Source organism: Pipra filicauda, unplaced genomic scaffold, assembly GCF_003945595.2.
Source record: "Pipra filicauda isolate LSUMZ 115617 unplaced genomic scaffold, ASM394559v2 scaffold235_size1210477_pilon, whole genome shotgun sequence".
NCBI classification, from domain to species: domain Eukaryota; kingdom Metazoa; phylum Chordata; class Aves; order Passeriformes; family Pipridae; genus Pipra; species Pipra filicauda.
Genome location: NW_024104349.1, coordinates 80,093 through 107,345, shown reverse-complemented (window position 1 = coordinate 107,345; position 27,253 = coordinate 80,093). Strand labels below are relative to the sequence as shown.

General features: G+C 46.2%; 2 protein-coding genes across 4 annotated transcripts; one reads left to right on the top strand and one right to left on the bottom strand.

Annotated features, from left to right (window-relative positions):
* The first annotated feature begins 12 nt into the window (after nt 1-12).
* On the top strand, nt 13-6,282 carry GNPNAT1 (glucosamine-phosphate N-acetyltransferase 1). 3 transcript variants are annotated; one of them, XM_027724379.2, is made up of 6 exons: nt 13-75; nt 2,757-2,944; nt 3,675-3,737; nt 4,886-5,013; nt 5,688-5,749; nt 6,005-6,282. In XM_027724379.2, the coding sequence occupies exons 2-6, from the start codon at nt 2,773-2,775 to the stop codon at nt 6,150-6,152; spliced, it is 573 nt and encodes a 190-aa protein (XP_027580180.1). In that variant the 5' UTR covers nt 13-75; nt 2,757-2,772; the 3' UTR covers nt 6,153-6,282. The 3 variants fall into 3 exon arrangements, with proteins under 3 accessions (XP_027580180.1, XP_027580181.1, XP_027580186.1); XM_027724380.2 differs by lacking the exon at nt 13-75 and adding an exon at nt 156-221; XM_027724385.2 differs by lacking the exon at nt 13-75 and adding an exon at nt 206-254.
* Nucleotides 6,283-11,116: 4,834 nt separating this feature from the next.
* STYX (serine/threonine/tyrosine interacting protein) lies at nt 11,117-25,503 on the bottom strand. Its single transcript, XM_027724378.2, has 11 exons — nt 25,261-25,503; nt 16,533-16,565; nt 15,721-15,774; nt 14,820-14,917; nt 14,306-14,366; nt 13,552-13,588; nt 12,981-13,020; nt 12,849-12,899; nt 12,280-12,352; nt 11,462-11,555; nt 11,117-11,288 (listed from the first exon to the last, which is right to left on the bottom strand). The coding sequence occupies exons 1-11, from the start codon at nt 25,315-25,317 to the stop codon at nt 11,215-11,217; spliced, it is 672 nt and encodes a 223-aa protein (XP_027580179.1). The 5' UTR covers nt 25,318-25,503; the 3' UTR covers nt 11,117-11,214.
* Between the last annotated feature and the right edge of the window lie 1,750 nt (nt 25,504-27,253).

Genomic DNA, 27,253 nt, shown 5'->3' with positions numbered 1-27,253 from the left:
GCCGGGCGCCGGCACGGCCCCGCCCCCCTCCGCTGCCACGTCCGTGCGGCGCGTGCGGCGGGACCGGCGCGAGCGGTGAGCGCGGAGGGGGGGGGGAGGGGGGCGGCGAGGTGAGGGGACCCCTCTGAGGGGCTGAGTGTGGGCGCGGGGGCTGTGGGAGGGAACCCCTCCAAAAGGTCGCGTGTGAGGTGAGGGGACGCCCCCGAGGGGCCGTGTGTGAGGTGAGGGGACCCCTCCGAGAGACTCTGTGCGGGGTAAGGGGGTGTGGGAATCCCCCTAAGGGGTTGTGTGTGAGGTGAGGGGACACCTCCCCCCCCACCCGAGGGGTCGTATGGGGTGTGAAGGGGTGTGGAACCCCCCTCAAGGGGCTGTGTGTGGGGTGAGGGGGTATGGGACCCTCCCGAGGGTCTGTAGGTCAGAGATGGGGGGTGAGGGAACCCCCCAAAAGGCTGCGTGTGAGGCGAGGGTGTCTGGGGACCCCCTGAGGTTTTGTGTGTGAGGTGAGGGGACCCCTCTGAGGGGACATATGAGGGATGAGGGGACACCCTTGAGGGGTTGGTTGTGGGGGGGGTCTTGCACCAAGGGGCTGCTGAGGGGAACTGTGGGGACCCTTCCGAGGGGCCGCGTATGGCGTGAGGGCATGTGGGGGGATGTGTGTGAGGTGAGGGGACCCCCCCGAGGGGCTGACTGTGAGATGAGGGGGTCTGGGGGCCCCCTGAACGTCTGTGTACGGGGTGAGGGGACCCCCCTGAGGGGTTGGTTGTGTGTTGGGGTCCTGCTTCACCTGAGGGGAGCTGTGGGGACCCCCTGAGGGGCCACACATGGTGGAGTCTCTGGTGGCTCTGTCACCCTGTGCCCCAAAACTGGGGAGCTGGCAGAGTCCTGGCCAAGCACCCACTGAGCCCCCCCAGGGTCCCTGGGCATACCCTGCTGCCTCTCCCTCCCTATCCTGCTCCCAACACACAGTGGGGATCCCAGGATGCTCCAGGGAGACTTCAGCTGTGCACCAGGATGACCCAAAGGCCAGAGCTCTTATTCCTCACCATACACTAATCCTTTATTTAATTTTTAATTGGCATTAATCTAAGTCATATTCCTCCCTCTAGAAAATGTGCGAAGCTTCCAACTCCGTCCTGCTCCAGCTGTGCCGGAAGCAGTTTGGAAAATAACTCTTAGTTTATCACTAATTGCTCAAAGAGCATCACAAATTTTATTTCTTCCACTGCTCTGTGAGCTTGATGTGCTGAAACCCTGAGCTGGAATTTGTGAGGTTTGTTTTATTCTGTGCAGGGCACTGTTTGGATGCTGGTATGGACACTTGGGAATTCTAGGAAGGTCTTGTAAGAGCACAGAGGAACAGCAATATTGAGATAGTTGAGCTCTAGGAACAGAGATATCTGTGGAAATGGTTTTCTTTGCCCTTCACCTTTCCCGAAATTCACGCAGGATAAGAGTTTGTGTTGCTGTTTAATTGCTACAGCAGCAATTTTTTAACTTTCATGTGCAAAATTAAGACAAGAATTGGGATTTAAAGGCCATTGTGTATCAGCAGGTGGCATAAAAAAATTTAGTGTTGGCTTTTATTTTGAGAAGCTTTTTTTTCAGTTGGATTTCTGGATCCACTTTCACTTTTGAGGCTCCTGTGCTGCACTTAGGCTGTGATGCTTCGTGGGTAACACCCTTTGTACTTTTGTCACAGCTTAACAGGGCTGGGAGGTGTCTTACTGTAAAAAGTGTCATCCCAAATACATTTTTATTCCTGATGTTTATTTGGCCTGTCTGCTGGTGTGTGGGTGCTGTACCATTTATGGTGCAGCTGAGGAATTTTGGGGATGTAAAAAGACACACTGGTCTCAGGAGAAGTTCCCATGACCTCTGCTCATACCAGAACCCTGACCAGGTATTCCACAGGTGACCAAGGAAGAAGTGTTTTCCTGTATCATGGAATCCCAGACTGGTTTGGGTTGGAAGGGACCTTAAAAAGATCCAGTTCCACTCCCTGCCATGGGCAGGGACACCTTCCACTATCCCAGGATACTCCAAGCCCCGTCCAACCTGGCTTTGAGCTCAGTAAGGAAAATATATCCCTTTGCTTCCTGTTACTCTGAGTAAAGCCCAGTTCCCAAGTCTCTTTAATCATTAACAGGTGTCACCATCACCTTGGCACTTGTGTTTTCCCTGTTCATGGACACTGCTCGGCAGCTGGGCTCTGCAAACACCTGGAGCAAACAGGACAGCCTGGGAGGGGCACTTTGGGCTGTAACTGTGGCATCACCTGCGTTCTCAGCTCTGGGTTGTGGCACCTCGTGCCCAAGAGATTAAATATTTATAGGATGGGGCTGCTTGGAAAAAGTGCATTATTCCTACTGTCAGTGAACAGGAATGCAAATGATCTTTGAAGAGGATGTTGGGAGGTTTCTTGGGAGTGATGCCTTCCCGTTCAGAGGGCTGCAGAGTTTAAATATCCTGCTCAGTGCCTTCTCAGGTTGTTTTTCCCAAGATAAACACCAAAGCGCCACGTGTTGACTCGGTGACGTGCGCGGTGTCAGGGCTGTGCGGTGTCAGGGCACTCTGTGTTTGCCCAGCGGCCTCGTTGGGTGAAGGTCGAGGAACTTCACTTGCACAGAAGGTCAACAGCAGTTTATTCACCTTTGCTTACATCCCCGAGGAACATCCCAGGGCGTGCCACAACCACGGGAAGCAACTGCCTTAGAGGTGAGAGCGAACCCAAGCGTTCCGTGCCCGTTCTGTTGCAGATCCCCTGCCACAGCCATGATGCCGGTGGCCACCGTGATGCCCGACGACACGCCCATGTTTGACCCCAGGATTCTGCACGAGCTGGACTGGAGCGAGAACACGACGACGTTTTCTCCCGCTATTTCTCCGCTGAATCCGGGGGATGGGCTGGTTCTGAGACCGCTTTGCACAGCTGATTTAAACCGAGGTAGGATCCTGTTTGATCATCACCGAATCAATGGTATGTATTTGTGCATGAGCTCTCGGTAGTTTGGGATTGCTCTCTCTCCCTGATTTGGGTTATTTTTGTCAGTAAGCAATTTCATGGAACCATAGGGCATCCTGAGTTGGAAGAGACCCACAAGGGTCATTGAGTCCAACTCCTGGCCCTCTACACAACACCCCAACAATCCCACCACGTGCCTTGAGAGCCTTGTCCAAATGCTCCTGGCAGGTTTGGGGCCATGACCACTACCCTGAATCTGAGCACTTGGCACCGTGGATTGGTGCTGTGTTGGGTGACCCTGAAAACTTGGTTTACTGTTTTAATCTTAAATTTAAATCAAATATTCCACAACTTCCTATTCCCCACAGCTTTAGAGAGGGAGCACAATTTTTCGTACTGTTCCCTTTAAGACCAGAGCAACATGAACTGGCATCTTGGTGCATGAATTCTCCTTCAGTTCTGCAGTTTGGATAAAAAAGTTGTTTTGGACATATGACTGAATATCACATAATTCCAGGGTTATCCTTTTCTTGCACCTTCTGCACTCAAGCTGCAGTTTGCTCCGATGCTTCAGCTGATCCTTCAGCATTGCCCAGGGTGGGAGCTTCATGGGATGGTAACTCTCCAAACAGGCTGTTGGGTGTCATTTAGAGCTAACTGTGTGTGTCTGTCCCTCCCTGAGGGTTTATTGTTCCCCCCTCTTTTCCAACAGGCTTTTTCAAGGTTCTGGGTCAGCTGACAGAAACTGGAGTTGCAAGCCCAGAGCAGTTTATCAGTGAGTATATCATTATTCCTTGGAATTTCCATAGAAGTTTTTGGGAACCAGAGGATTCTGATGCTGGCAGCAAAGCTGCCTGGGAGTGAGGCTTTGACTGCCTGATGCCAGAGGGAGTGATGAGCTCAGCTCCCCTGAGGCAGCCTTTGGCACTCTGCCTTGGATCCAGCTGCAGCAATCTCTGAGGGCTGCTTGGCTGGGACAGGCCTAATTGTGAACCTGCTTTTGAGACTGAGCTTAAGATACCTGGCATGGGTTATTTGGGCTGATTTTGGGTTGCTCCAAGCCCCATCCAAGTGTCCTAAACTTGGACACTTCCAGGGATGAGGCAGCCACAGCTTCTCTGGCCAAAATGTGCCAGGGCCTCCCTACCCTCATAGTCAGGAATTTCTCCCCAGTATCCCATCTAACCCTCCACTCTGCCAGTGGGAAGCCATTCCCCCTTGTTCTGTCCCTCCAGGCCCCTGTCCAAAGTCTCTCTCCAGCTCCCTTGGGGCCCACTTCAGGACCCTTTTAGATCCCACTCCTTGGTAGGCAGGCACTGGGGAAGCAGCCAGGGATGCAGGGAATCACAGGATCTAGACCAAGCCCACCATTAAACCATGTCCCCGAGTGCCACATCCACACATCTTTTAAATCCCTCCAGGAATGGGGACTCCACCACTGCCCTCAGCAGCTGTGGCAGGGCTGGACATCCCTTTCCATGGAGAAATTCCTGCCTGTGAGGGTGGTGAGGCCCTGGCACAGGTTACCCAGAGAAGCTGTGGCTGCCTCATCCCTGGAAGTGTCCAAGACCAGGTTGGACAGGGCTTGGAGCAACCTGGGCTAGTGGAAGGTGTCCCTGCCCATGAAGGGGGTGAAATGAAATGGCCTTTAAGTCCCTTCCAATGCAAGCCAGTCTGGGATTCTGTTAGAGCCCGAAGACACTGGGGAAGGAAGGATCTCTGGGCACCTGAGGAAGAGGAATTCACTTTAATTTCTGCTTTATTTTGGGTTAGTCTGACTCCTGGGCTTTCAGGTTCTGGGGTCTTGAGTGCATCTTCCTTGTGATCCCACAATAATCTGCAGTCAGAATGTGCTGCAAGTGTCAGACTTACCCGCAGTTTAATCTGAGACTAAATTGACTGTTCCACTCTCTGCTCCCCCAGAAACCTTCGAGCACATGAAGAGATCGGGAGATTATTACGTTACCGTCGTGGAGGACACAAACCTTGGACAGATCGTTGCTACAGCAACGCTGGTTATAGAACATAAATTCACTCACTCCTGTGCCAAGGTAAATCCTGTCACTGCAGCTGGAAAGGGAGGAAAAAAGCCCGTCCCGGACTCTGGACATGGTGTTTTTATGGTGTTACGGTGTGGTGATGGCCTTAAGTTGTGCCAGGAATGGTTTAAGTTGGACATCAGGAAAACTTTCCACATGGAGAGGGTTGTCCAGCCCTGGCACAGCTGCCCAGGGCAGTGGTGGAGTCCCCATCCCTGGAGGGATTTCAAAGCCGTGTGGATGTGGCACTTGGGGACATGGGTCAGTGGTGGCCTTGGCAGTGCTGGGGGAATGGTTGGACTCAATTGGACTCAAGGGTCTTAGAGGGCTTTTCCAACCTTAAAAATGTAAATATTTTTAAAAATAGATTTAAAAACATCAAGTATTTTCTGCATTTTAAAAATATCTCTCATTTGGGTGCTCAGCTAACAGTAAAAGAAAACTTGGGCTTTTCCTAAGGGAAAACTGCATTTGGAAGTCTGTCCTGTTCTCCCTTCCCTAAAAAAAAGTGAGCTTCTGTACATGTCAGACGTGGTTCTGATGGAGCAGGTGGACAAGGATCTCCGTGTTGGGAATCCCAGCCAGACTGTGAAAACAGGGAGCTGAGCTGGAGATCCACACCTGGATCCTGTGGTGGGAAGCTGGAAGAGGAATTCCAGTCCTAACCCTTGGCTATGTTTCCACAGAGAGGGAGGATAGAAGACGTGGTGGTCAGCGGGGAGTGCAGGGGGAAGCAGCTTGGAAAACTGTGAGTATTTCCCCACCTTTTCCGATCAGCAGCAGGTGGGCACCAAGCACTTACAGCTTCCTGCAGGGCAGATCCACCCTGCCAGGGACCTGGGAAGAACTTACCCAGCAGGGATCACCAGCTGGGAATAAAATGATCCACTGGAAAACGCAGAGAGTGCTGTCAGTGCTGTCAGACCTCAGTGTTGTCACTGTGATAATTTAATTAAATGTTCACTGACCCAACGTTTAACTGTTGGTTTTCTGTCTTTCCCAGATTAATATCCACCCTCACCTTGCTAAGTAAGACACTGAACTGTTACAAAATCACGCTGGAATGTCTGCCCAAAAACGTGGATTTCTACAAGAAGTTTGGCTATTTGGTATCTGAGGAAAACTACATGTTTCAACGGTTCTTTAATTAACAACTTCCAGGTGGTAAAAGACTGTTGGTGGAGGAGCTTGTGCTCCAAACATTCTCTTCGTGGAAAACTTATATAGTTTATGGCTGCAAATATAATGATCCCTATAAATAATGAACATCAAATGTGTAAATCCCGGGAAAACAAATTAATGAGGTTTTAGAAGGGTCCTCTGGGTTAGGGGGAAAAAGCTTAGAACTAATTTTTACTGCTGTTGAGTCGAGGTGAAGCTTTTCTGTTCTAGCTGAGTTACAAAGGACTCGTTAAAGGGATGGTTTTTAACCAAAGGTATATATTTTTATCTCAAATTTTTTCTTGCATTGTATTTTTCTAAAGGTTTGTGCTTCTTTTCTCGGTAGCCAAAGGACAGCCCCTGGGATTGTCCTGCTGCCTGTGCTGATGGAAGGGTGACGGAGCTTGGGAAGGGATGAGGCTTCTCTTATGCAGAATTACTGACACAGAACAGGCCTTTGTTCTGTTCTTTCCATGACACCTCACAGAAGTGCTGTTGGAAGTTTTATAGGCACTATTTTCCAAGGCTGGATTTGTTACTGTTTGCGCAGGTAGGGGAGGATCCTTATGGGCTGTGCTGGATTCCCAGTCTAAAGATGGATGTGTGCTTCTCACTGCAGGGCTCCTGCACTTTAGCTGATAACTTGGTTTTCAGGATAATTAATTGTTTTCTGACACAAAAAACCCAAATGTGGTTTGTGACAGGGCAGAGGGAACTGGGAAGCTGGAATGTCTGATGGAATATACTCCATCTGTAGTGGATTCTGGCTAGTAATCAATGGGAAAGGGATTGGGATTGGCAGATTGAGCTTCACCTGAGAGCTGGGGGTGTTCAACCTGGAGAAGAGAGACCTTGGAGCCCCTTCCAGTGCCTAAAGGGGCTCCAAGAGAGCTGGAGAGGGACTTGGGACAAGGGCCTGGAGGGACAGGACAAGGGGGAATGGCTTCCCATTGACAGAGGGCAGGGTTAGATGGGATATTGGCATTCCTGACTGTGGTGAGGCCCTGGCACAGGTTTTCCAGAGAAGCTGTGGCTGCCCCTGGATCCCTGGAAATGTCCAAGGCTAGGTTGGACAGGGCTTGGAGCAACCTGGGATAGTGGAAGGTGTCCCTGCCTGCAGCCGGGGGAGGGATAAGATGGGCTTTAAGGCCCCTTTGAACCCAAATCATCCTGTGATTCTGTGAACTGAACACACCCGGCCAACTCCTCTTGGACAGTTCCTGTCCTGGAACTCCTGGAGGCCAGGTGGGCTCTGCTTCTGCTGGTATGGATTTATCCCTCCAGTATCCTGCTCCCAAGGGATTGTTGCTGCTTTGGAGCTTCCCTCTTGCTGTAAGATTGGATAAATGATTTTAGCACTTTTGCCAGCGGTGGCAAACAAGGTACAAAGCCCTGGATTCAACAGTGGTGTTTTGTGTGGAGAGTGACAAATCCCACATCCATGAATAGGGCATTATAAACCCCCGGGGCTTGTAGGGAACAGCCTGTGTTGTTTGTGGGCCATGCACAGTGTCCTCCATTGTGCTGTGGAGAGCGGCCCTACACTGTGCTGGGAGCTCTGCTTGATGTTCCTGAGGGTTCTCCACTTGATACGGTGTCTCCTTGGTGATGTCTGGTTTATTTATTGATTATTTTTTTAAAAGATATCTTTGTTTAAGCTGAATAAATGAAAACTGCCAACTGTACCTGGACTGTTTTCCATAGGGTGGTAGGTCCCCAGAGCAAGTGTGTACCTGTTCCCCTTTCCCTAGGCTGAACAGTTTTTGAGATTCCACATGGATTTCTCTCCAGGGCTCTTCCCAGCTGTGTTCCATGGACAAACATCTCCATGGCTTGAGCTCTGACTCTGAACTAACTCTATAAAGCAGCTCCTGCTTCGTGCTGGCCCAAGCGACTGAGGTGGATTTTCTTGCCTTTCACATTTTTAATTAATTCTGAACTTCCACTACTTTCAAGTGGATTAGTTGAATTCCATGATATCTACACCATCTAAATAGCTCCGGGCCCTCATTAAGAGTTAATGAGAAGATTAGTAGGAGTGAGGAGCAGGTGCTTGTGGCCCCGGCTCAGATCATTGTAAAACAAATGGATTGGGTTCAAAGCTGGGTTTTGTGGCTGCATGACAAAGCCTCTGTGGGCTCAGCAGCGGCCCTGGAGCTTTGAGGAGCTCTTTGTTCTGTCCCAGAGGTGACATTCCCACCCCTCTGGAAACAGCAGCTGGAGAGCTGAGGCTGCCCGGGCTGGGGACTTAGAGGGGCCACTGTGGGGTCAGGTGTGTCCCTGGAACACCCCCAGTCACAGGTGTGTGTTTGGAACTCACGGGAATGGGAAAAATGCCACAAATTACAGCATTTAACAGCCACAGGGGGTATGGAAATATATTGTCCACCTTCCCAAACTGCTGAAGCCCATTAATTTATCTACATTTATCTAATGTGTGTGTATATATATATATATATATATATATATATACACACATTATATATAATGTAGAGCTGTGGATCCCCAAAGACTTGGTTGCTGCAGTTTTGTGTCTGAACCTGGGGAAGGGGAAATAAAAAATAATGATTTGATCTCCACCACTCCTTTAAATCCACACTGAGGGACCCTCCTGCCAATTCCCACCTCGAGCTGAACCCCCAAAAGCAAACACTGAAATAGCTGCTGGCAGTTCAGCTACAGGAGACAGACATCAGGAAGTTTTAAATAAAAGGCTTAATAATAGATATGAGCGAAATTAATCTCTGAATCCCTTAGGATGTGACAGGCAGACAGATCAGAATGACTGTAAAAGGCATCAGGATGTGGTGACAGCATGGAAAAAAAACTGGATTGGTGAAAAATTCTTAGTCATGGAGTAGTAACAGAGTCTCCCCGGGACCCCAGGGATAACGGCCCCAGACTGCACATGGATGAGCCTGGTGAGATGAATCAGTGCCTTCCATCTGTGTTTCATCCCTCCCCTTCACCAGGGACCCAAAATAGAAAGGGATCTGCTGGTTCCCACCCCTGTTTCACCAGCAGCTCGTGGCTGGCAGTGTCTGAGCCGTGCAGCCATGTGGGAGCCTCGTGGTGGAACGGCCGGGACTGTGTTTCCCAACAGCCCCAGAAGAATTCCTTTATGGAGAGTCACTTCGTAGGAAGTAACAAACCCTCCACCACTGCAGAACCAGCCCTGCACGCTGAGCCTGTGGGCTGAACACTGACACAGGGCAGTTCTCCAGAAGAGAAGTCACTTCCTTTTTTCCAGCTCAAAATTTCATAACTCCAGCATCAGACTTTTTATTCCAGGTTTTTTTTTTCCCCCTGAAGGATTTACGCTGCTCCATCACTGCTGGAGGTGGCAGAGGTTCTCAGCAGCACTTCCCTGTTCCTGCTGATCACTGGTTGAGAACTCCAGGGCCTTCACATTCCATGGGAACAGAGGTTATTAGCTGGAAAGCCTCACCCTGTGTTCTGGCTCAGCTAAACAACCCTGACTCACTGTGGGATGTTTCCTCCTCGGGTGTCACCCACATCTGTCCCAGAGCAGCTCAAATCCAGGCACAGATTTTCAAACCAGGTTTAACTACCCTGACGTGGCCAAAAGCTCCACGTGCTCCAGAGGGACCAGCCCTCAGCAGGCCTTCCCAGGAGCTGCAAGGCCAGGGAAAGGAGACCCCCCCCCAGTACTAAACAACTGCACTGTTTAATTCCTGTCCTCAAATCCACAGATCTGTGCCCTCAGGGAATCCCCCCAGCACAGGTTGTCCATTCAGAGGTGGCAGAGGACATTCCCATCCCCACCTGGCCGTATCCAAGTGCAGGGGGATGCCCTGATCCCCAAATCTTGAGCCCACCTGCTCCATGTTAAAACACAGTCCAGGTACAAGCTCACATTTCCCAAATCCACAGGATTTTCTAACAGGTTTCTGAAGTGCTCAGTCCCCACAGTGCTCCCAAGGAACCATCATTCCATTCCCAGCTTTTATGCAAGAAACATTGGGAAATAAAGCAGATGCAGAACTGGGACTTGCACAACCTCTGTGCTGCTGGGACAGGAGAAGAGTTAAAGCTGCACAACCCCCCCTGACAATTCCCAATTTGGAAACTTCAAAGCACCAACAAGTGTTTCCTTAGTTGACTCCAGTGTTTCACCAGACCTGAGGTGAATCCTTGAAGTCTTGGTCCCATAACAGGCAGCGCTTTGGGCCTCAGTTTTCAAACAGCACCCCAGGTTTTTACCTCAAATAATGCAGCTGTTGTCTTATAACAGCAACTACTCCTTCAGTACGAGTTTGAAGATGTTTGTTCAACTTGAATTAACCCTTAACTCATTTACAAGCAGCTTTTTAATGCTGGCTAAAAGAACTCAGCCTTGACGTGTGTCAAATTGGCTGCCCTCTGTACTAGCCCAACACATGATTATTTTATTAAGTCATCAGTACCCTGTTCAACTTTCACTTCCATAAAACAGGGAGATTTTCAGAACAGTCTTCCATTGGTCCCAGAGTGCCAGTCTCAAGATAATTCAGTGTACAATGAGGTTAAACACTGCTCAGCTCACTGCCAGCAGCAGCACATCGTGCAGCTCCTAAAGCACGTTTCTACCACGAGACATACTGAGAACAAGGTGAGTTTTAGCAAACTTTTTCTTTACTAAAGTCTCTTGTTATAAATTACACAAATAACTTTATAAACAAATCCCCCCCGCTTGCATTTTGTTTAAAGTAATAACTTTATATCATACAAATAAAGAAATTTCAAGTATGAAAAGTGCATTATTGCAATAATACCTCTTTGCAAGTCCAAAAATCTTGGTTTAGAATAAAACTGTAAAGTGTAAAAAAGGAGTAAAACAATCAGTGCCATCTATTCATTCAAGAAGTCCAACATCTTAAAAATGATGCTTAGTGTGTTGCAGAGGCAGATTTACATCTGAAAGCAACATGTAATTGAAAAGAAGCAATGTGTGTTCATTGTTTTGCATTATTAAGTCATTTTTTTTTCCCCTAGTTTTCTTCACCTTTCTTGGCAGGAATTCATAATACAAACAGTGCTTGTCCTCAGCTCTCATCCATTCTGTGCTGCTGCCACTTGCATGGTTCCAAGTTCTTCATCCTCCTCGTGCATCCTCTTTAAACTTCCTGCAAAAGGGAGAAGAGGGAAGTTCAGTCATTGGAGAACAGAATATTTAAGCATATTGAAGTTTGGACACAGCTTGCACACCAACTGCAGCCATCCCAATTTATTCTGCTCCCAAAGGTTTACTTAGGGGAGTGTAAAAATCACCTCACACACGACAGGAGGGGCTTCTCACCTGTATTCCCAGGTGGAACCGAGAGGGATCTCTCCAGCTGCAGTGGTGACATCATCTGGATGGTTAATTTTGCTAGATAGATGGCTTCATATTCCTGAAAAGGTTGAAAAATGCATAATGCAATTAGCAATTAATTTGGCATGATGCTTTGCAAGGATGAGGACGAATTCAGAGAGTTCACCAGGATGGACTGGAGAGTATTTTATAATATGGCACAGATTTTGGAGGAGGAGAATCTTTTGTTGCTTTGCCACGAATGACAAAAACCATCAAGGAAGACAGAGCTAAAGAAAACTTCGGGGATGACTTAAGAAAATGGCTTTAAGGAACACACAAACCTGGGAGATACTCAATTATCTCGCTGCCAGCCCTCAGCAGAGACACTGCAAATCTCTGTCAACACGCTGTCTGCCCGCCAGACTCTTGGAATATGACAAAGCAACTCCAGGATTCTGCTCTTTGCCGCCTCAGACTTGTGAATCTCCCCAGCTCTGAGTGCCAGTGCCAAGCAGCATCACTGGTAGGTGCCACAATTCACTTGGCAGCTCCCTCAGCCACCAGCAAAGAGGTTTCAGAGCCTCTTAATCACTGCACACACCAGGGGTTTTATTTCTCCTTCACTCCTGGATTTTCTGTGTCTAAAGCTTCAGTCTCAGGAGCTGGGGTGCCCACTCATCTTCCTGCCAAGCCCTGCTACAGCTCCTGACATTTAGCTGTTAGTAAATGTGAAGTCTCAGTAGAAATGTCTGTCTGGTAGGAAAATGATTAGTTAAATGGCTTTTGAGTTATTGTCAGAAAAAAAAAAACAAAACAGTCACCTGAAGTTGATGGACAAATCCAGCATTAGGATTAATACAGAATCTTCTTTCTTGGACATAAGTAAATGCATCCCTTAAAAGGAGAAGGAGAGAGAAAACACTTCAGTGGAAAACAGACTATACAGAAGTTTGTGGTCTGAGTCTTCCTTCAGATTATCAGTTCCTAGGAACTACAGAACCTCTGAACCCTCCAAAAGACTGGTTTTACAACAAAACAGGAGGCAGTGGGTGTAAAATGCTGTTTGCCCAGCCCAGTCCTCAGCTGGATTTCCTGCTCAACACAGTGCTTAGAACAGCCCTTGGGGCCTCTCCCATAGTTTTACATCCATGGATATAAGGCTGCTGTCCCACTTCCATTAGCAGCAGGTCCCTACTTCTTTAAAAAAAAAAAAAAAGGATTTAAACACACCTGCAGTGAAGTGAAATGGAATAATCAGCCCCTTGTAAGTCCTCACTCACCAGGCAGTGTCACCTACTGAGACTGAGTGAACACACAACTGTTTGTACTCCCTCCAAAGTGATTATTCACTTACCCCCCCTTGAATTAAAGCACAAATACCTGTTCTTACCTGTACTTCACCCCAAATGTCTCCATTATGTATGCAATAACTAAGGCAGCACTGAAAAGAAACGAACAGAAATCAGTAAAATATATTTTAACAGTTTAAAAATATTCTTAAGCAGGATGGAGAGTTTCCTACCTTCTAGAAATCCCTGCATTTCCATGGACAAGAACTTTTCCTGAGAAGGAAAAAAAACAAAAACAAAACAACAAAACCAATCAACTATAGTTGTATAAACTGAATAAAATTCTTGGAAATGTAGTTTTTACTTGTTATGGAGAACTAGGAAGCACAAGGGTAACAGGTGTGTCTTAGTTCACTCTGGGTTACTAACTATGCTCTGTCCTGGGATACAGAAACAGGGATTCCTGCTCCTCTGAGGGATGGAATCTGCCCTCCAGGACCACAATGCAAATTTAAGGTCCTACATTAGAGAAGGGACAAAAAAACCTCATGCAGAGAACACGTTTAAAGTGAAAAAAAAAAAGACCCCAAACCTCAGATATACAAAGAGGTTTGTTTTCCAGTGAAAGACAAAAGGAAAGAACACTTTGCTCTGAACTTGTACAACAAAGTTCAAATCAAGTATAATAAACCCCCAAATTTAAGAAAACCTCATAATTAAGATCCTCTAACACATACCACTAATTAATTTTAAAGCTTTAACAATGTCTTAGTAGATGAAGGAAAGAAGTTAATATGATCTTACCTCCACTTTGTAAACTTCCATCAATAAATTCTTTAGTCTAAAAAGAAAATAAAAATTGAGTAAAACTTTCACATTATTTTAAAAGCAAGTAGCAGTAACACCTGAATTTTGGTAGAATTTTTGTATCAGTCTTACAATGCACCAACTGGACATTTGTATTTCTTTTGTACTTTTAACTATCCATAAAATTGTCAGTGAAAAACTAGGTTTTTAGGTGGAAGAAGGAACAAAATGCTTTTGCTCTGTTGCAAACTAAATTAAAATAGAGAGGAAAACCCCATAGCTCTAAATCAAGGGTTTATTCTATTGCCAAATATCAGCATGTAACTGTTTAACTTAATGTTACTTTTTAATTCCTCTGCAGTAACATGTTTCAAGATGCTGTAAGACTCAGTTACAACACCCAGTTACTGTTCTGAATTTGGGTTTGGATTTGATACAAGAGATGAAAATCTTCCTGGGCTCAAAATAAAAGTTTCCCAAAGGTCAAGGTCCCCAGGATTCCCCCATTTCTTTGTTTTGAGACCAGTCCTTTTTAGTTTTATTCCCGTTTTTTGGAGACCATAGCAAGGCAAAGCTCTTACAACTCTGTCTCCACACTTGTAAAAAGGAGTTAATTACACTTATTAAAGTGTCACTTAAGAGCTTGGCAGCACTTCCAGGTGCCTCAGGCTGGGTATCCCAAATTTGAAACTGCTGCCTGTTAGTCCGGAAAACTCTTCCCGGGCAACTCCATTCCCAAATAAACACTCACCATAGGGAAAAATCGTATTATATTCTCAACTGGATTATCTGCAATATCCAAGACTAAATACCTGCAATGAGAACAGTTGCTGTGAGTAAACAACAACACTGAGTAGCTACCACTGGTACAGCCCCCCAGTTACTCACACCTGCAGGAGGATCCCAGCACTTCCCTCCTGGCTTTGCTTTCTGATCTGAGCTCCAGAAATCCTACAGTTAAGGAAAACTCTGGAGCTCTCCTTGTGAGGAAGGAAGTGAGGAACCTTCTGTGACATCCCCTGGCAGAATCACCTCTGAGAACCATCAACTTTAAGCCTGAAGTTGCTGCAAACTGACGGATAATTCTCATTTCAGGCTCGTCTGGAGTTCAGCAGGACAGACAAACTTCACGGGTTGGATTTAAAGTCTTTCTGCACCTCAGCACATTTTTCAAATGGTTTTGACATCATGAAAATATTTGGAAAGAACACCCACACACACCCAAAAAAAAAAAAAAAAAGAAAGGAATCTGGATGGTTTCTCACCTAAATAACTGTTGGAAGTTTGGTTTAATAAAATTTGCTTCAATGTTTTGCCGTATGCATATTACATGGGTTATTCCATGTTTCTGAAGGATAGGTAGCTGTGGGAAGAGAAAAATAACATCTTTTTGAAATTACAGATCCATCTATTACACAGTAATAAAAAGAAAAGGTTATACTTAATAACTATATATAGTTAATAACCATATATATATAAAAAATATGGATATTATATATATATTTAATAACCATGCACAATAGGGCTATATCATGTCCTCAAAGAAAATCAGAGCTGGTTTTCTAGAATTTAGGGTGAAAATTGGTGTCTTTCAAAAGGAGAAAGCATTCCTAACAATGCCAAAAAGATCAGGCATTAAGGGAGGCATTCAATGAACTTGTTTGTCTCTGCCCACCTCTCCCTTCCCCTGAAGTTGCAAGTCCCTACTCGATGGAGGAATTTCCAGCCAGCACTGGATTCGTGCTGGAATGAGACCGTGAAAATAAGATCATTTAAAGCATGAGGCAAGTTTGCAGAGCCAAGCTGTGCCTTAGCAGTGTTTGATTTTATTGGAGATTTAATTGTCCTTGTTTTACTCTGTGTGTGTGAATGCCCAGCTCTGATTTGTGTTGCAACACTTTAACGAAGGAAATAAATTGCCTGGTCTGAAATGGTCTCAAACTGTTTAAATTTTCAAAGACTTATATTAAATTTTAACTACAAGACTCAATTTCCATACAAATAGCTCAGACCATCCCATATTCCTTCTGCTCTGGGATCTTCCATGTTCCAACTGAGGGGCTGCAACCAAATTTACCCCTCTATGGATACACCTGAACATAAACCCACAGCAACAAATCACCACAGCAAAGCTTCCCTGGGAGAGAATATTCTGAAAAATCATACCTTGCTTTTCATAGCTGAAGAATATGGGCCTAAAAATAACCCAGGTAAAATTTCCTAGGAGGAAGAACAGACATTTAATACCAGCTCTGAATGATGTGAAATAACTCATTTCGCTCACCTCGGAGCACGGCCGTGGAAACAAATCATTTACATTTTAGGGAGAGATGTGTTATTGATAAGAGGACAAGGGGGGAAAAAAATAGTCAGTTTGGCAGGATAAAAGAAACATGATCTTTGTGCAGGAGATCTTGTTTTGGAACTGGAATCGAGCCCTTTATTGGGACCGAGTTCCAGGTTGATTACGGCATCTCACCCAGCCCCAGATCAAGTGAAGGGAACTCTAACTTGGGACATCATCCTGTCTTGGAATTCATTCCAAATCACTCTCATGGAAAGAGAGGCACACTAGGCCTTATCCTGTGTAAAGATGTGGCTGATAGATGGAAGGAAAACTTTAATTTTCCATCCTCCTGGAGAACACTTCCAAGCAAATTTAAGTCAGAAAGCAAAGCTCTGATACATTTTTAGCAATCATCTAAAAACATTTAGAATGACAAAACCGTCATATTTGGGGGATTATGGAAAAAAAAAAGACAAAATTAATTTATTTTTAGTACTTGCACAACAGAAATCCAGGCATATCTGCATTCCAAGCTGGCAAATCCTCACATTAATTAACTAATTAATTCTGTCTCCTGTGGTGCTGCCTGACACTTTACCTGTAAAGACTGATTTGATACCAGCTCTTTTTTTTTCCCCCTCACTGAATGCTCCATGTTTTTTGCCTCAAATGGTAAATGGAAGTGTCATACCTGCATCTCTCTCCTCATGGGATAGGTCCAATCCTTGAAAAATAAAATAAAAAACAATTACATATACACAAAATATCCAGGCAGAGATCTGTAGATGAGGAAGGGGGAAAAAAAAAAGAAAAAAGCTTTAGAACATTCTGTATTAGTCACAGAAATAGAAAATAAAATTCCTTTGCCTGGTACATTCCTGCAGCCACTGGAAAAACAGAGGATAACAAGAAGGGCAGGTACCTCCCTTAAAATCCACACTGCCTCACCTAATACACTCCAACTGCCTTCATTGGGAATATTCAGGATTTGGCTTTAACAATTCCAGAAATTTGAGTGCATTCTACTTTTGCCCATCCTACAGTTGCACTGGGAAGGATCCTGACACAATAAACACCAATCCTCCCTGTTGGTTAATTCACAGCTCCCACAAAATCCCAGACCCTCACGTTTGTGAGGGTTCACCCCCCATTCCCAGCTATTTACAATCCATCAGAACTCCCAGAGCAAATGCCAGGATCAACATTCCCATCCTTTGCTCCATTTTAGCACTGCCAAAGCTGAACAGAAAAATGCTCAGGAAGAGTCTATTCCTGTCTTTCCCTCCCTATAATTCCCACTGTCCTCTATTCTTTGACTCTCACACCCCAAGGAGTTGTAGCTGAGATCCCAGTTATCAGTTGGAGGGGAAAAAAAGGGAATAGTCCCACAAATCAAATACTGAATACATTTATTCACATAATTTTACTGTTGATTCACAGACAACCAGCAGCCAGGAGAAAACTTCCCCTATGTTATGTTCCAGCGTCCTCAAAACCATGGGAAAGCTAAGCCCTAAATATTCCAGCTGTGAAGTGAGGTCAGGATTACACCAGGAAAGATCCCTTAAACCTGAGCACCTCCACTTGTACCAGGAGCATTGATTTCCCATTAAACCTCTTTTTCCCAATACAATAAAAACCCAGTGCTTCCCTCAGACACCCCCATGGTGAACAGGGAGGATTTTCTAGCTCTTGGTAGTGGAATTAGAAAGGATTTTAGTATCAGTGAAATTATTCTGGAAAATACTTGGATCGAATCTGGGACAGCTTTTCTGAGAAAGCAAACAAACACTGAGCCACTCAAAACAATCCTTTGGATACCACCTAAAGTGGTAGCACAAACAGGGAAATAAAATGCACTGAAATGGGTTTTGCTAAAGACACAGAAGTAGCTAAATTACTTCTGCATGTTCCAGCTGGAATAATAAAAGCTCCTGGAAGCAGAAAAGTAAAAATGCTGTGACAGAAGATGGTATTTTCAGAACTGCATCCTTTGAAGGTTGACCTGAGAGTGTTTAGCATAACCCTGTTGTCTCACTGCAGATACAAAAGCATCATTCACTCCTCAAAAAGCAAAGAAAACCCATTTTTGTCCAAAAATAAAAGCAACACTAAGAGCAATAAAAGTCTGAGAAGCTTATGCTGCGCTCCAGGACTACACACGAGCACTTAAGTGGGGTTATTACCCTGTTTGTAGAATTTAAAAGTCTTAATTTGGAGCATAATGAAAAGACAAATTCATGTCCCCTTTGGCTGAGGGGACTTAACAAACACAAGGCAAATATTCCTTTCAAATGCTTTAGAAGCAGGAATTTGTTAGTCCCAACAGCTGCAAACTCTGCAAAAGTAGGTAAGAACTGAGTGCAAAGGGGCCCGACCCCAAAATACAGCACAGACGTTCTGAACAAGGCAAATGAAATGTCTGTGCAGGCCCCAGACATCGGCCTTTGGTGTTCTTCAAGAAGGCAAAAAAGATACAGTTACCAATGGGATTTAGGCTGCAAAATAAGTATCTGAGAGATGGTGTTGAAAGAAAACATTTAATCTGAGGCAAGTACACAAACTACTGAAAAGAGTGATTGTGGTGGTTGCTGACAGCCCTTCAAGGCTTTTGAACCCAACAATGCCAGATTATTCAAATGCTATGCAAGATTATGTAAAAAACCCCAACCTATTAATGGAGAGTGAACCTCAGCAGAGGTTTCATTTTAAGGAATTCATTCATCAACCCTGTTTTCCACCCTGTCTGACAAATAACAGCTGAAAGTTTCCCTTTTTTGCAGACCAAATGCAAGGATTCTGCAAAGAAAACAACTGAGGATGCCAGGGATGGAGAGAGGAACAGCATTCCTTGGTGCTGAGGATTTGGGAGGTTCTCCAGAACAAGTGGCAACTGGAAGACAAATTCATCAACACTTGCAAGACACTGAAGAGAAGGAATGCAAAAAATAACCCCCACAACCCCCAGGTTTTACAGAGGAGCCACTCACCTCTGACTTATCTCCCCAAACTAGACTGGGATTTGCTGGTGGACGAGTGCAAGAAATGCCTGAGCTGTAATTACCTTAATTATCTGCTGTAATTTGTATTTGCACAAATGAAATTCCAGGAGCCCTCTAAATTCAATTCCTGTCCCAGAATGGAGTGACTGGCAAGAGAAAAGGGAATAAAGAACATTTCAAAGCCCTCCCTTCCCCTTCCAAAGCCGATCTCCAGCTGAAATAATTTGAAGATATCAATTAACAGGTAAGACTTGTCAACACTACAAAGAGCTTCTTGGTATCCAGTATCCAAACTGCATCAAGAATAGCTCTGCCAACACTTATTTTGTCCATATTTTGCCACAGCCACACCTGTTTTTCCTCAGAACAGTTTAACAGCAAAAAACGACACCTTCCAATGGCACGTGGACTTTTTTTTTTCCCCTGAAAGAGCGACCTTGGCTGGGACTTCACATAAAATTGACATTATGAATTTTTTAATTAGTTTAACAGCCCTGACACTGAGATCCCCACGAAAGCAAAGACTGGGGGTTTTTAAACACAGCACACAGCTGTACCTCATGCAACGTGCATGTGCCTCTCCAGAAGGAATGCAGTGCAAGGGATCCACGTGACGGGGCTTAACTGGTCCCTGACTGACAGTTTAAGTCTGCAGACCCGTCTGATTTTCCCACATAAAAGGCACATCCCCGGTCTTTGTCAAAGCTGAGCTTTGGCTGAAAGGCAATCCCAGCTCTGCCCTCGCCTTGGGATGGTTTTAAACTCCTGCTGCCTTGTAATTAGCAGAGCCTGCAAACCACAGACTGGCCCAGATGAAGGGAGAAGCTCTCAAAGGTGCTGAAAATCACACCAGGAAAATAAATCTGATCATTTGTTAAAGGAGGATGACATTAGGAAGTATCTTTCCCAGAGTTTCACCTGCTCAGCATCACCCACCACTCGAATGACTCTCCCTCTTCCCAGACCATTACTCAAATCCTTTGGAAAAGCTGCACACAGCTCCCAGTAAAACCTTCCTGACCACTCCAGGTGACCCTTTTTCCAACATTCAGCTCCTTTGTTGTTGATTTACAGCATCACTTCCCTCCCCACACAGATTTCTCTTCCCATCACAATCCATCACAGCCAGGACTTGTGCATGACTGATACCTCAGAAACCCAGGGCTGTCAGAATCCTCCTGCCTGAATCTGTTCCCCTGCCTGCTGGAACCTTCACATGGGCTGTAACACTCCAAGTCTCTGCTCCCAAACCTGCTACAACGTTGTGAAGTGGAAGCTGCAGAAACTGTTACAGGGCTGCTCCAATTCCTTCCTCCATCCTGGACAAATCTTGGCTCCAACTTTGTGCCACCGTACAGGAAATTCAAATTACAGCCTGACGGCGTCGTATCAGAAAAGTCAGAGGGCAGGATTGGATCAACTGCCAGCACCACTATCATCCCCCTTCACAGGATCCAGCTTGGATTGTGCATGGGTCCTGATCCCAAAGCTTTGTGCTGAATTCCCAGGCAGCTCTAAGTGTAATTCATACAGTGAAGTAAAATCTCAAGTTTGAAAAAATTTTAGACAATATTTAAAAAAAAACCTCCCAGCTGATGTAGGAGGGGAAGAGGGGATGTTATCATTAAAGACCTGAACAAAACCAGAGTTAAATCAAGGCCTTTGTAAAACGGACCAAACACTGCCAAAAGAAACCTTGAAATACTAAAGCAGTAGTAGAACATATTCATTTGCCATCTTTTAATAAGAAAGCAGACAAACTAAATGAAGTACTGAAATCACATTCAAGAAAAATATTTGAGTATTACTGAAACCTGTCACCTCTCTCACTGAAGGGTGGTACTTAAGGGCCTCAAAACGAGCTGCAAACAAGAGTGAAATGAAAGGTTGTGTCTTCAGTTTTGATCATGCTTCATGTTGTTGGACAGTTACATTCATTAAAAAAAGCTTTGAACTGAAATAGGTATTTTTTTAATACATGCTGAATAATTTCAGCTGGAAGGAACCTACGACAATTTGACCACTGCAGGGATATATAAATATATAATTTTTTTTTTCCAGGTAGAAATCCTGGTGCAAGTGTATAAAATATACAAAATTAAACCCAATTTTTTTGGTTCCCCCAAGGTGTGGGCATGGCACTAACATGACCAGAGCTTAAGGAGGTTAAATTAAGGAAGGCTTGGACTGCACTGCTATCCCAAAACTGGCTAAAGGCTGGTTAAAGCACCTTGATAAAGAGTGAGGTGACATTACAACCCTTGCATAGCTGTTTAATTCAAAGGTCACCACACTCAGGAAATGATCCAGGGATTGAGACAGTGTTTTACAGGGAATTCTGTGTATTTCTCAAGAGTGCTCAGACAATGGGAAGCCCTCATCCTACAGATTTTTGCTATTGAAAATACAAAGGAATACAAAAGCAGGAAGGTGGAGAGGGACAACAAGAGCAGGTGGGAATGAGAGAGGAAGGAAAAAGGGGACAACAGGAAAAGAGAGGTTATTTTAGCAGAGGGAAACACAAGCCATGGAAAAGGATAAAAGGTAAAACTAAAGGAAAAGTAGAAATGGAAAGTAGAAACATCAGTGATTCTTATTTGTCCCATTCTGGAACACTGGTCCAAAAGACACCTCTGCTGGCTCCTTAAATATCATCAGCACACAGGACCAGAAGCACTGGCTTCTATTAAAGCACAAAGATAAATTAAAAATAAACAATAAACCAGAATTCTTCGGCTTACAGGAAGCACAAAGCCAAGGGCCAGGAGTGCCACACTCATGCAGACTATCAGGGTTGTTTATAATGGTGCAAGAATGTCCTTCTCATGCCCCTCCTTGTTTTAACTGTGAGTCGGGCTGTGCTGAGGCTGATAAGTCCCTTTACAACCCTCATTTAGATAAAACAACTCCAAATATCCTTTAACTCCCCAGCCCTACAAAACTGCTCCACTGTGGATCCCCGAGCACTTCCCAAGGATCCAAGGCACGAGTTAATCACGACTGACAAACTTCAGAGCACTTTTTTTTGCTCCATGTGGAGCAGTCTGAGAGCATCCCACAGAGCTGTGATCAAAATCTGCCACCTGATTTACATCCCCCCAGCACAACACAGCCTTTTTTTTTCCCTCCATTTTTTGGGCTCTAGTACGTGGGCAAGTAAAATAATTCTAATGATACAGCTTCCTACTTGTTTTAAAGAGTCTGCAGAGGAGGGGAATCGCTGTGTTTAAGGGGGTTATCTGTGTTTCCTATCAAAAGTAAGAGTAAAAAAAAAAAAAGTTGGATGAATTTGTTCCACTTTTAGGCGGACTGCATCCTAGTTAAAAAAAAAGCAGTCAAAAATACTCAGCATTTCAGACTAAATATAGCTGTCAAAAATGTAAGTGCCTTTAAAAAAACCCCCATGTGCTAAAGAGAGCTCAGTTTTTATGCATAATAAAAAGGGAAATATGGCTGCTTAGTCAACAAGCTGCTAATTTAATTACAAAAACCCATGGAGAGTCCTAAAAAAATCCTAAATACATCAAGAATATGACTTTGCTCAGCCTGCTTGCAAGCAAATATGCTAATTTTTTAGCAAAGAAATAAAATGGTAATTGCTGATGTGTTCCCATTATATGTATGCCAGTTCTTTTTTTTGTTTAAAATTCAATGGGAAAATAATTTCCATTAAATTCCTTGAATTACTCTAGTCCTTAGTGATCATCTTTCCAGAAGTGTTAAGATGTCTCAGTACTAATAAGCCAACATGCAATAATTGCTATTAATCTGACCTTCTTTTAACAAGTTTTTAGACACACATGGTTATACTGGTGAGAAAAAAGACCCTCAGCACTTTTAAATTTAAGAAAGTTTGAGATCTTATCTTGGAAAATGTGCTAATTTTAGAAAAAGATATAAAAATCTAAGCTCAGAAGTGTTTCCATGCCACATGTGATCACCATTACTCACAAGACTTCGACATATTCACCATCACCAGCCTGTAAAAGAACACACAGTTTGCAGACATTCCTGGTATATCCCAGAAAAGCTTGGCAAGAATGATGAGTTATGGGGTTTTCAGATATTTCTCAATCTCCAAAAAGCACCAAGAGCCAAGTGGCTTAAACATCCAGCGATCTGTAACACCACGTATGGATTAGGGACAGGGCAAACAACATCCAGGCTGGAAAAATGACCTATTTATCCAGAGCACATCCCTGCAGCCTGTCTGAGTCAATCCAGGCTACTCTCACCCCTCACCACTTTCCCATGTGCCAGGAAGGAGTGGGATGCTGTGCAGTCAACCAGATCACAAAGTGATTTGGCCTTTTTTTTTTTTGAATTATTATTATTTAAGCTGTCTGTGGTTACAAGTGCCAGCAGGGAGAAGGGAGCTGGGGGTGGCAGCTGGATTGACTTAAAGAGGTGACAAAGTTGCACTTACTCCTTCCTGAGCAGCAGGAAGTCAACCAGGGATTCCCCAAGTTCTCCCTCCTCCCCTTCCCAATATCTTGAAATCAAATCTGCCAGGCCAGCGTTCAGCCACTCACCACCAGCTTCCTGAACTAACAGCAGGGATTACTCCTCATGATTACTCCTCACTGCCATGCACAGATGATCTTCAGCTTTCCATGGAAAGCTACATTTTGAGGGCAGAATGATTTTAGTTTGCTTTTCCAAAGCATTCTCTTAAGGATTAGGCTGAAGTCTCTCTCACACTTTGCTTTTAACAAGTTAACTCCACGAGAACTTTGACGTTCTCCATCGGCTTTAACCTTTCCTCAAACATTCCCATTCCAACTGTACATTACCTTGTATTTAGATCTTGTCATTTCTCTAAATGATCTTCTATTTAGATCTAGTCAGACACAAAAGTAACATGTTGAAAAGGAGTTACAGCTTTTAAAAGCAGTCCTTGAAACTCCCTACTATGTGAAATTCTAACACACTATCACATGTATTATATGTATATATCACACATCATATTATTGAGAGATAAAGCACGAAAAAGAAACAAAAAACAAAAGATGCTCTGAAGGACATTGTATTATAATCTCAGTTTTCATCAGTTAAGAGTTGTTAGACAGGCAGTGACCTCTGTTTTTATTCTTATTTTAACCACACACTCCTCTTTAGCCATTCTAGATACAAACATCCGAGATAAGAAGCCACCCAGGCTAATTTAGTTAACCATTCTCGGACATAACTATGCATAACGTGATTGGTTTCTCCAGAAAAATAAAATATATTTTAAAACAAACGAATTATAGACCCCACAGGGTGGCATATGTGATTTGTGTGGAGACACAAAGTGATTACAACTTTGTGAAAACAATCAGGATGACTTGTAAACTTGTGATCTTGACAACAAAAACAGAACAAAAAAGAGTCACTTACATATTTGGGTAATTTACCACAACATAGAGCAGTGTTGTTAAAACAGAAATAAACGCTGATGTTTATGAAATACACAGCGATCTGTAGACGCCTGAAGAGCTCAGATACTCGCCAGGCTGTGACATTTTGCATTAAATATCTGAGGCCACCGAAGGGGGGACACTCGGGGCTGTTTGTGACACACAAAAACACCAGCAGTGCCCAGGGTCAGAGCCGGGGACTCGGGCCAAGTTCAGAAATCAGACACCGCGCTGACCCCGCTGCTGTGACACCGCACAGGGCACAGCTCAGCCCGGGCACACACCACCACCTGTCCTAGTCCACACAGAGGTCCTGGCGCTGGAACACCCCGAAAATACCTCCCTGGCGGGCTCTCCAGAGCGGCAGATTGTTCCTGGAGGAGCAAAGAGTCCGCGGGCACCGAGTGTTTGGAAGGGACACGCAGGTACCCACTGCACATGGGGCGAGGGAGGACAGGGCTGGTGCCCATACAAAGGGAGAGGGACACGCAGGGGGAAGCAAAGGGCGGATAGCAGGAAGGCTGGGACACACCGGACACAGAGGAGGGGATATAAAAACGAGGAGGGGCCGCTACGGAAGGGCAAAAGCCAAGGGAGATGAACCAGGGGGGCTCCGCTCCCTGCCTGTGAGGGTGCCCACAGAGGCTGTGGCTGCCCCTGGATGCCTGGAAATGTCCAAGGCCAGGCTGGACGGGGCTTGGAGCGGCCTGGGATAGTGGGAGGTTTCCAGGCGGGGAAAGGCCGGAGGCACCCGGGAGGGCGGTCTGAGAGAGGAACAGGGGGAGCAGAGCACAGCAGGGACGAGGGAGGGAGGATGCGCTCGGTGCTCCCGGGGGGTGTCACCAGCACAGCGAGGGACACGGACCCGCGAGGCCTGCGATGGATCCCAGCGGGAATCCCGCGGGAAGGGGTGCGGGAGGCACCGCAGGGCGGGCAGGGCTGTGAGGGGAACCCCCGGCGGGGGATGGAGCGCTCGGGGCGGGCGGGGTGGGGGGCCGGCAGCGGAGCTCCCGCTCACCTCAGAGTCCTCTTTGGCCTGCGGCAGCGCGGGGAAGGCCGGCTTGGCGAGCTCCATGGCCGGGCGCTGTCCGGGCGGGGCAGGACCCGGGGCAGGACCCGGGGCAGGGCGGTTATTTGGGCAGCGGGACCGCGGGCTCCGGCTCGGGAGCGGCAGGAGATGGAGGCGGCGGCGGAGGAGGCGGCGGCGGCGGCGCGCTCAGCCGCTCGCGCCCGGCCGCCATGCTGCTGCTGCTGCTGCCGCCTCTTCTTCCCTCCTCCTCCTCCTCCTCCTCCTCCCCTTCCCACCTCTTCCTCCTCCTCCTCCTCCTCCTCCTCCTCCCCCTCCCGTCCGCCCGCCCCCGGGCCCCGCTCCAGCGGCGCCCGCGCCCCGCTCCGCCCTCAGCGCTCTGCCCTCCCCTCACGGGCGGGCGCCGCCCCGGTTCCTTTCGTTAACCCCCTCGCGGCCCCCGGGTTCGCGTTCATTGACCCCAAAATGTCGGCGAGGGGCGCTCGGCCCGTTAACGGCCGTGAGGGTCCGGCTCCCCACACGTCGCGGCCATTAGCGCTCCCTGGTCGCCGTGGCCCGGCATTCCCGTGGGATCGTTCTCCTCACGCGCCCGCTTCCATTCTGGCGAGGGGGCACCCGCCCTGTCCCCCATCGGGATGACGCTGCTGCCTCAGATTTTAGCTGGCAGTGCAAAGGGGGTCACCCACAATCAGGTCCTGTTTGCTGGTGATGCCTGCAGATACATCGGTGCTGGGGCAGGAACCTGCTTTTCTGCTTTTGGGGGTTCCCCGGTCCCATGCTTTGCTTGGAATCTAAATACGTGGAAGAAATTCAGCCGGGAGAAGGCTCCAGGGAGACCTCAGAGCCCCTTCCAATGTCTAAAAGGGCTCCAAGAGAGCTGGAGAGGGACTTGGGATAAGGGCATGGAGGGACAGGACAAGGGGGAATGGCTTCCCACTGCCAGAGGGCAGGGTGAGATGGGATACTGGGAAGGAATTCCTGTCTGGGAGGATGAGGAGGCCCTGGCACAGGTTGCCCAGAGAAGCTGTGGCTGCCCCTGGATCCCTGGAACTGTTCCCATCCAGGTTGGATGGGGCTTGGAGCAATGTGGTCTAGGAGAAGGTGTCCCTGCCCATGGCAGGAGGTTGGAATGAGATGAACTTTAAGGCTCCTTCCAACCCAACGAGACTTCACTTTAGGCTACAGTTTTCCATTCCTGCATTCTTTATTGAACCAAAAACCTGTACTGGTATCACTGGAATTTCTAAGGGAAGCTTAGTCAAGCAAGCAAAGTCAATGGGTTGCTTGCCTAAATAAAACTGGAAGCGCCCTTTCGAAAATCCTTGCACTGGAATTTCGGGCACACCAGAAATAAAAACTGAAACTCTTCTGCTTTTACTACACGAAACCTTGAGAAATCTTCAACAATCACATTTCATCAAACGTTCCTTCAGCACTGCAATTTCCTTCCAGTGAAAGATGAAGAAGGAAACGGAGGAGGAAGCAATGGGAAAACTGCAGCTCCCACTTCCAGCTGGTGCCAAGAGAAGGATCAGGGATGTGTGTTTGTAACCTTACGTTGTGGCCCCAACTTCAAAAATGAGCTACAACCACTCCCAGAGCTCCAGGAAAGAGTTTTTCCTCCTCCAAGGTAATGCCAGAGGCTCACCTTGCTGTTTCCATCACTGCAGTGCTCAGAAGTGGACTTTTATTTCATTTTCTCATTGTTCCAAGCACTCTGGCTGTAGGAGCTGCACTCAAAAGGGTGTTATGGCAAAACTAAAACTGAGATTTGCATCTTTACGCTCCTGACACGGCCAACAATAGGAAGTTGCTACCCAGAAATAAAGGTTTGTAACAACCATTAGCCAAATAAACAGGGAAATACTGTTGCCTGTCCTGTTGTAACTGTTCTACACCTCACACTACCTGTTTAGTCTCAGTGATGGGAAAGGAAATAAAATACAGCTACTAAAAATGCCAGAGATGCTGTTAAGAAGTGTGT

Excerpts from the sequence above, each read along its gene's own strand:
- GNPNAT1 (XM_027724379.2), top strand. The coding sequence starts at position 2,773 with ATGATGCCGGTGGCCACCGTGATGCCCGACGACACGCCCATGTTTGAC. Across the intron at positions 3,738-4,885 it reads AAGCCCAGAGCAGTTTATCA|AAACCTTCGAGCACATGAAG; the intron begins GTGAGTATATCA and ends CTGCTCCCCCAG. Across the intron at positions 5,750-6,004 it reads GGGAAGCAGCTTGGAAAACT|ATTAATATCCACCCTCACCT; the intron begins GTGAGTATTTCC and ends TGTCTTTCCCAG.
- STYX (XM_027724378.2), bottom strand. The coding sequence starts at position 25,317 with ATGGAGCTCGCCAAGCCGGCCTTCCCCGCGCTGCCGCAGGCCAAAGAG. Across the intron at positions 16,566-25,260 it reads AGGCCAAAGAGGACTCTGAG|GATTGGACCTATCCCATGAG; the intron begins GTGAGCGGGAGC and ends TTATTTTTCAAG. Across the intron at positions 14,367-14,819 it reads AACTTCCAACAGTTATTTAG|GTATTTAGTCTTGGATATTG; the intron begins GTGAGAAACCAT and ends TTCTCATTGCAG.